This window comes from Idiotropiscis lumnitzeri, chromosome 18 (genome assembly GCF_059441095.1).
Source record: "Idiotropiscis lumnitzeri isolate Australia: NSW breed Sydney's pygmy pipehorse chromosome 18, RoL_Ilum_1.0, whole genome shotgun sequence".
In the NCBI taxonomy this organism is placed as follows: domain Eukaryota; kingdom Metazoa; phylum Chordata; class Actinopteri; order Syngnathiformes; family Syngnathidae; genus Idiotropiscis; species Idiotropiscis lumnitzeri.
This window is the reverse complement of record NC_142408.1, coordinates 11,403,923-11,411,923: the sequence shown is the minus strand read 5'-3', so window position 1 is coordinate 11,411,923 and position 8,001 is coordinate 11,403,923. Positions and strand designations below refer to the sequence as shown.

General features: G+C 44.9%; 1 protein-coding gene across 5 annotated transcripts; it reads right to left on the bottom strand.

Annotated features, from left to right (window-relative positions):
* Nucleotides 1-696: 696 nt before the first annotated feature.
* On the bottom strand, nt 697-7,445 carry marveld2a (MARVEL domain containing 2a). 5 transcript variants are annotated; one of them, XM_088281199.1, is made up of 10 exons: nt 7,318-7,445; nt 5,295-5,377; nt 4,365-4,599; nt 2,941-3,674; nt 1,927-2,147; nt 1,620-1,655; nt 1,393-1,553; nt 1,138-1,309; nt 1,016-1,066; nt 697-920 (listed from the first exon to the last, which is right to left on the bottom strand). In XM_088281199.1, exons 3-10 carry the CDS (start codon nt 4,580-4,582, stop codon nt 801-803), a joined length of 1,713 nt encoding a protein of 570 aa, XP_088137325.1. In that variant the 5' UTR covers nt 4,583-4,599; nt 5,295-5,377; nt 7,318-7,445; the 3' UTR covers nt 697-800. The 5 variants fall into 5 exon arrangements, with proteins under 5 accessions (XP_088137325.1, XP_088137326.1, XP_088137327.1 ...); XM_088281200.1 differs by having other exon boundaries at nt 5,328-5,377; XM_088281201.1 differs by lacking the exon at nt 7,318-7,445 and adding an exon at nt 7,153-7,302.
* Between the last annotated feature and the right edge of the window lie 556 nt (nt 7,446-8,001).

The window sequence follows — 8,001 nt, the reverse complement described above, 5'->3', positions numbered from 1 at the left end:
TTCTTATTCCTCCCAGTTTCCATGTTGATTTAAAGGATAAATGTTCGACTGACTAATTCTCCCGTTTTTTTCGTCTGCTTATGATTTTTAAATTCAATAATGGGAAGAAAGTGAGGGTGGCACGGCGGACTGACTGGTTAGCACAATGGCCTCACAATACGGAGGTTGTGGGTTCAAATCCGGCTCCGGCCTTCCTGTGTGGAGCTTGCATGTTCTCCCCGTGCCTGAGTGGGTTTCCTCCGGGTGCCTGAGTGGGTTTCCTCCGGGTACTCCAGTTTCCTCCCACATTCCAAAAACATGCATGGCAAGTTGATTGGACACTCTAAAATTGCCCCTAGGAATGAGTGTGAGCGCATATGCTTGTTCGTAAATGTGTGCCCTGCGATTGGCTGGCAACCAATTCAGGGTGTCCCCTGCCTACTGCCCGAAGACAGCTGGGATAAGCTCCAGCCCCCCCCCCCCCCGCGACCCTTGTGAGGAGAAGCGGTACAGAACATGGATGGAAAAAAGTGGTGTCCCTAGTGGCGACTAAGTGTACTGCAGACAGTGAAATTCATCCGCTGTTAATTAAAAAAAAAAAAACAATTTACGATAATCGCGACACACACATTAAAATGAGCGGCTGACACTATAAACCACTGACAAATGTGTGAAATGGTAGAACAAAATGTAAAAAAAAAAAAAAAAAAAAAAAAAAAAAAAGACAAAGAGTGAACATGGGCAGCCTGAAGACATCCAAGGCGTTTGGGATTAAGCTCCAGGTGACGCTGAAATAGTCCACAAATGAACTTTTGGGTCCGTTAGTCATAGCCGTCGTTCCACTCCAGGACTTTGTCGTACTCCTGAATCTTCTGCTTGATGTGCGACAGCTTGTTCTTCAGGTAGTCGCAGCGCTCCTTCTTCTCGAGGAACGTCGGGTCCTGTGGGTTTCCAGCAAAGAGCTCAAATTCCAGCAAAGTCCACACAACCTCCTCGGGGGGGATGTGATGACAACACGACAAAATGACACACTCACGTTTTTCTTCCTCTGGAAATCCTGAAGGATTCTGTTGATGCGATCGGCTTCCTGGAAAAGAGAAGATAAAAAGATGTTGGGCTGTGGCAAAAAGGACGTGGAATGATGTCAGGTGAGGTCACCATTTGGCTACTGGGCTGCTGCGGGAGGTTGCTCATCAGGCCGTCCATCTCGTCAAACTTCTTGCAGGCAGCTTGCACGTCGGCGTGCAGCTCCTTGTACTCTGCGTACTGGTCGTTGAACACGGCTCGGTACTGGTCGCGTTCCTCGTCCGAGCGGATGGTCGGGTACTTCCTGTTTGCCGAGACATGCGCATCCTGGTTAGCATGTTGTTAGGCACTCTGGGATTATCCAGTTCCACAAAATTCAGCACTCACGCGATGTAGTCCGGCACAATGAGCGGCTTGGGAATGTGGCCGGAAGGTATCGCACCCTGCAGGATCTTGGGGGCCACAGCAATGGGCGCGTCCTGGACGGACACCAGGGATGATTCCTGTCGAGGGGTTTTGGTGTCCACAGGAACACCAGCGGGAACCAGCTAGTTAGGAAAGAAATCAGTAAGATTCAAGTTGGTTGGCTTCTCTGCGACAGGTGCGACGCTCACCAGTGACTGTGCCGCTCCAAACTCAGACTGCCGCATCTGAATGACAAAAGAAAAACATGGAGTTAGCAGTGCTAAGGGATATAAACTCGGGGTTGTGGTTTCGAATTGGGTTTCAAGCTAATGCTAAGCCTGGGTTAAGTTTTCAAGTTCAGGTTAGGGCTTTAAATGAGGGTTTAAGGTCATAATCACAGGTTAGGGTGAGTTAGGATATCAAATTAGCACTGGGGTGAGGACTTAAAATGAGGCTTCAAAGCAATAATTGGCATTTTGAAAGGCAGGCTCAATTTGCACATTTTGTGGCAAGGACCTCGTGCGCATTGCTCTCGCGGTATCTGCGCGCTGCTTCGTGGCGCCACAGTTTGAGGCTGACCCCGGCGCCTATCAAGTAGATGACCATGGTGAGGAAGAGGAAGATGATGGCGGCCGTCTGTCCCGCCTCCGTCCTGCAGAAGGCGCCGCTCATGCCGTTATTGAACACGGGGTAGGAGCACAAGCCCCCCCGGGTGGTGTCGCGCACATACACGATACCTGCGCAGACAGAAGGAGAAAACACAATGAGCAGATTACAATGCCACATTGCTGTTCATCGTTGGCACAAACAACTTTTTGGAGGGGTTTGGTTTTGTGCAAGTGCCAATTGAGTATTATGCAACCAGTGTAGTACCACAACACCGAGCTCCATTTGGAGCTCTCCAGCGTCATAACAAGAGAAGAGCGTGAGTTTTGTTGGATGCTCTGCATGTACACATTAGTCACATTAATTTTGCGTTTGTGGAATATGACGAAATCCTGCCATTTTCATCCGTCCTGTATTGCTCTCTGCTGTCCACCGAAATCCACGTCAATGTGGCATCGGGCCCGCATTGCAATTCACGGTTCTCCTGTTTTCCGAGTAAGCTTATGTGACACTCACAACGTGAGCGTAAACTAAGGGACTTTAATGGCAATTTTACTCAACAGTAGAAAGTAGTACAGGCCAAAAAGGCAACACCCTTAAACTGACGAAGGTGGACAGATTAATAATTTTCAATGACACAAACACAAAACCAATCATAATTAGTGCCTGAGTAATTAACTGGCCAGACATAACAAAGAGGGGTGGGGGCGCTACATATGCTTACTTAAAATTATATTTTCACAACAGTATGTCAATTCACAAATAAATAATTTCAAGTGACCATATATGTCGAAACCCCCTTTTTTTTACCAAGACAATGAGTGTTATTCACAGGATTTTACAATATATATATCTTTCAAAATTAATCAACCAATGGGGTATGTGAATTTGTGTTTGAGTTGGCCTTTCAGCTGTGCATCCTACCAGCAGCCATGAAGAGCACGGCGAGAGCCATGTTGATGACGAACTCCGTCAGCGGCCACCAGGTGGAGTCCAGCAGGATGGTGCGGTAGTACATGGTCATGCCCAGAACCAGCACGATGACGGTGACCAGCCAGGCCAGGCCCGCCACCACCAGCACGAAGGGCGTCTTGGGGCCCGTGTAGGTGGTGGCGCCCGTGCCGGCGCCGTAGAAGCCGCCGCCATAGGCGCCGCCCGGAGACGAGTAACCGAACATGTTGAACCACTCGTTGTCCTTGTGGATGTACGCGCAGACGCAGGCGAAGACGGCAGCGCCCAGCAGCAGCTCCACGCATCCCAGAATTCTCAGCAGCCCCGCCCAGGATTTCATGAAGGCGTAGCGCTGGTGGTACTCCTCCACACGCTCACTGTAGGTCAGAGCCGTGCGGTACGTGCGACCCGATGCAGACTCGCCCAGGTCCAGGAGCTCCTTGCCCGAGTTGTAGCTGCCGGCCGAGCCCCCATAAGGATCCCGGTAGGACCCGGGGACAGATGGCGTGTGGGGGGGCGAGCAGCGCACGCCCTCACTGGTGCTGTTGTTGTTGTTACATGACGGCGCCGAGGGGTCGGGCCACGCTCCTTTTTTACTGCTACGATCGCTGGCCCGGAAGAAGTTCTTCCACGAGTCGGGAATGAAGCGATGCACCGGTTTGATGTCCAGTGCTGGGTCCAGATCCTCCTCGGTGGCGGCCCCCTCTCTAGCATTGCAAATGGGAAGTTCAAACAATCAAGAATCATTGACAACAATTATGCATTTGCAGCCATTGAATGTTTTTTAAAGCATCGAAGATTCTACTGATTATGCAACTGATTTATTGGATAAAATTGATTTTATATTTAACATAATCACGTAAATGTGAGGTGCGGGCATCACTTTTCTCCACTTGGGGCCACCATCCTCACCCTGTTACTTTGATATGACTGTCAGCAAACGAGTGTAGATTTTGCTGGATGTTAACCAGGTCACACATTTGTGTGTTGCGTAAATGTGTTTGCTTTCTTGCCATGTTTTTATCAATAAAAGTAACTGGCAGATATTCGACTAATCGTTTCAGCCCTATTATGTCCATCCATCTATGCGAGCAACATGCATAACAAATAAATGTTCGCATAGTTAGCGTGTGTGTATACCTCTTGCCAATAGGGTTTCAAAGGGGCGGAAAATTCCAATAAATTGACAGCACTTTTTCAATGGGAAGTTAAGCGACGGAATTTTGGACATGTTTATTTTTTTATTCGGATCATTTATGGAATTAGCGGTAACTTAATGGTAATTTAATGAAAAAACTAAATTCAAAAAAAAAATCTACCAGCTTGTAATGCACAGAACTTGTATGCCAACCTTGATTTGGTAAATTCCTGCTAGATTTATTTGATTTCAAGCGTACCCGTCACTGGGGTAGTTGAGTCCGACGGGAGGCTGGTCGGGAAGAGGCGGCGGTGGGAGCGGGTCGGCACTGAGGGCGAAATACGGCACAGACTGGACACTCAGAGGGTGAGGCTCGTAGGGCTCGTCCCGGGACAATGTGCCCGGCGGGACCTGGTCGTAGTGAGGCGCCTGGCGGACATGCTCAGTGCGGCCCAGGTACTCGTCACCATGGAACATCAGGATGATGGGGGGCCCTAACACACATGCGCACGCACACAAAAATGTTAGTTTACAAAAAAGAAAAAAAAAAGAAAAGAAAAACACACACACACACACGCCGACATGCAAACACAATATTGGGTATACACAAAAACATTCACAAATAGAAAACACCAAAACACAAACAAATTAATTTGCGCACAAACTCACATCCACAAGTGAACAATCACACGTGGACACAAATTTACAAATGCACGAAAACACCAAACCTGGAGACACACACGCACACGCATGGACAAACACACAAGCCGCCACACTAACACACAAAGAGCTAGCGACGTTAGCAAGAAATCAGGAAATTCACATGCGGTTACACTCATAGACATCAAATGTTTCTGAAGCACAAAAAAAGCTGGGCATTTGAATTAGGGTGAGTGGGCTTTTGATTTCAATGTATACTTGATGTCTACGGTTGCACCGACATGGTCGAGCGACACCTGCACCACAAACAAAGAAGCAACCACAGAAGAGAACATGACTGAATGCACGAGCAAGAAACCAGAAGTTACCCAGAATCCTTCATGCTAGCCATGTCCACAGTGCGTCTCCTGGCCCGCAAGTGGCAGCACGGAGATGCACTGTGGTCACCCAATCAGAACAGCAGCTGATGAGGAGGGGGAGTTGCAAAAAAAAAAAAAAAAAAAAAAAAATAGGAACTGCGGTTAAATACCTCGCTGACACGCAGTCACTCGTCACCACTTACATTGACCGCCTGCCACAAGCCAAGCTTGTTTGTGTGATGCCGGTTAGCACCTGGAACAACACAACAACAATCAGCACTTCCTGACACGTCCAGATTGGCTTTCACGCAAGATCACTTTTGCAAAAAATAGTCGCTGGAGGACTTGGAAAAAATGGCTAAATAATAAACACCGCGACCAAATTGCTATCATCACTATTGACCGCTATATTGTTAGTGTAAGTAGTGCACATCTGCAGGGACACACTTTCACCTTGAAAATGATGCAAAAAAATACTTGCCAAATAAACGATCGATAAACTTGATTCACTCAGCTCTCGTTTCCAATTAAGTTAATAAAGGTCACTTTCAATGTTTCAAAACCAGAACACAAGATGTCATTGTCAGCGTGATTGGACTGTGACATGTCCGTTTGGATTTAGTACTCAAACAGTTCATTAACATGCTACGCACATACATGGTTGATAAAAACACATACTCTAAAGCATAGGTGTCAAACTCCGGTACTGGAGGGCCACATCATTAGAATCAGGTGTGTTGCAGCCGAGAGAGATGGAAAACATGCAGAAAAGCGGCCCTCCAAGACCGTAGTTTGACACCTATGCTCTAAACTATGTATATAAAGATTTAATAAAAGGGATATCAGAATACATTATTTCAAAACGTAAGATGCTTCCCAAAAAAATCATTTTGCGCGACAGTAAAAGCGCAACTCACTGTTTTCACTGTCTTTGCTTTTAAATTATAGCTACTTTACTTTGTAAAGCGCTTTGTGACAACCGCAGCTGTTGTGAATTGCGCCACACAAATAAAGATGTATTGTATTAACACGTAAAATGTCAATAAATCAAATAAAGACGACGAGGAAGCCAAAACTAAAAGCTTTCATGATAATCGGTGAGGCTAAGGGATTTTTTTTTTTTTTTTACTGACATTGTCAGGGTGCACAAATGCATCATATTGAAACTTTTGGACTATAATGACATTGCTAAATGATTTCACAGCATTGTCAGTCGAGAATAAAGAAGTAAAATGCTACAATTTAAACTTTAAGAGAGCACTTTTACAAACTATGTTGCTTTAACAAAGTGCTGAACATAAGAATGAAAAAAAAATATATATACCACCTCAAATAAAAATGTGAATACAAGTAAATAAACATAGGTAGTACAGAGACAAATATACAGATATTAAAAAAAGACAATGAGGAAGCCAAAATGTTTTTGTATGCTTTCATTCAGCAGTGTTTGCGCGATTCTCAAGGCTTCATAAACGCAACATTTTTAAAGCTTTGGGCGACAAATTACGACAAAATGTATATTGCTAAATTATTTGGGGTATTGGGATTCCAACTTGTAAATAAAGACGTAAACCATTAATAATTAAAATATAGAAATAAAGCGAAACTGTAAGATATCACAAATGAGTGAATAGTCGTGATTTTTACGAAGTTCCTAAGCGGTTCGCGAACGTCTCATTTCGAAACGAAAAATTATGACAAAAGTACATTCCTACATTATTTTGAAGGATTTTAATCAATAAGTAAAATGGCAGTAATCCAAGTAAATGAAACGAGGATTAACACTGCTAAATAAATCGTGAGGGTCGAGACAAATTTCAATGTTAAGTAACTATTGCAGCAAAAGTTTTAATTATATACAGGTGACTTGTGTAAGGTGTTCACAGGCGACAGAAAAAAAAAGAAAAAGTAGGAAAAGTAATTGTTGTGTCGAGGCCTGACGACGTTACAGCAACAAGTTCCGTTCAAATACGAGAACAGCGTGAAAACATTCTCGACCCAAAAGCCAAATACGTAAAAGCAAATCACTTGAATGGTGAAGTCTTCCTTTTCGAATCTCGTCCAGTTGGACCGGTTCCGTGGCGCGAGGTGCACTTCCTGGCTAGTTAGCTTCACCAACTCCGTCACGTTAACTTTCGCTTTTCGCTCGAAACCGAACCGATGTTCATCGGAACTGGTACAAAGTTGACCTACCGCGTTGTTGTCTCCTTGTCTCTTTTTCCACACCCCCGTTGATCTTCTTCATGACAGAAAGTTGACTGCGCACCGCAGTAGCAAATTTCGCCCCCACCGCTACCGTGCCACACCACGTGACCACCAGCCCTTCCCTGTGACGTCACCGCACCGCGCAGCAGTGCTACCTGTTTCATATTTTAATGCTGCGTGTCTATATTTGGATCTTTTGTTGCATTACGTTGTAAACTGCTACTTTTGTAAGATATGCAAATTTAAAACAAGGTTCAGTCACTGGGAGTACTCTCACAAAAAAAAGTGTACTTTTCAGTACTACAAATAAAACCGGCATAAACAGTAACGAATTTTTAAGGTTTCTGTACAGGTACTTCAGTATTTTTTTTCGATGACTTTCAAAATGACTTATCTGTGCGTTCTATTTTCTCGTTTCTCACAAGGGTCATTACTGTTTAACCTAATAAGAACACAAGGAAAGATCAAAGGCTAGACGTGGTAAAAGTACCCCTACTCTATGCTGACAGATGTGTAAGAAATTTGGACTAAAAGTATAAGAGCTCATTCAAATCCCGTACTTAAGCAAACAGCATATACTCTGAAAAGTAATTCCCCCACCAAAAAAAAAAAAAAGTCAAGTACAACCTCCCAAACGCTTTCCGAAGCTCTAAGGCTCTTATCCCACTTAAT

Excerpts from the sequence above, each read along its gene's own strand:
- marveld2a (XM_088281199.1), bottom strand. The coding sequence starts at position 4,582 with ATGTTCCATGGTGACGAGTACCTGGGCCGCACTGAGCATGTCCGCCAG. Across the intron at positions 2,148-2,940 it reads CGTGCTCTTCATGGCTGCTG|GTATCGTGTATGTGCGCGAC; the intron begins GTAGGATGCACA and ends CTGTCTGCGCAG. Across the intron at positions 1,067-1,137 it reads AGCAGCCCAGTAGCCAAATG|GAAGCCGATCGCATCAACAG; the intron begins GTGACCTCACCT and ends TCTCTTTTCCAG.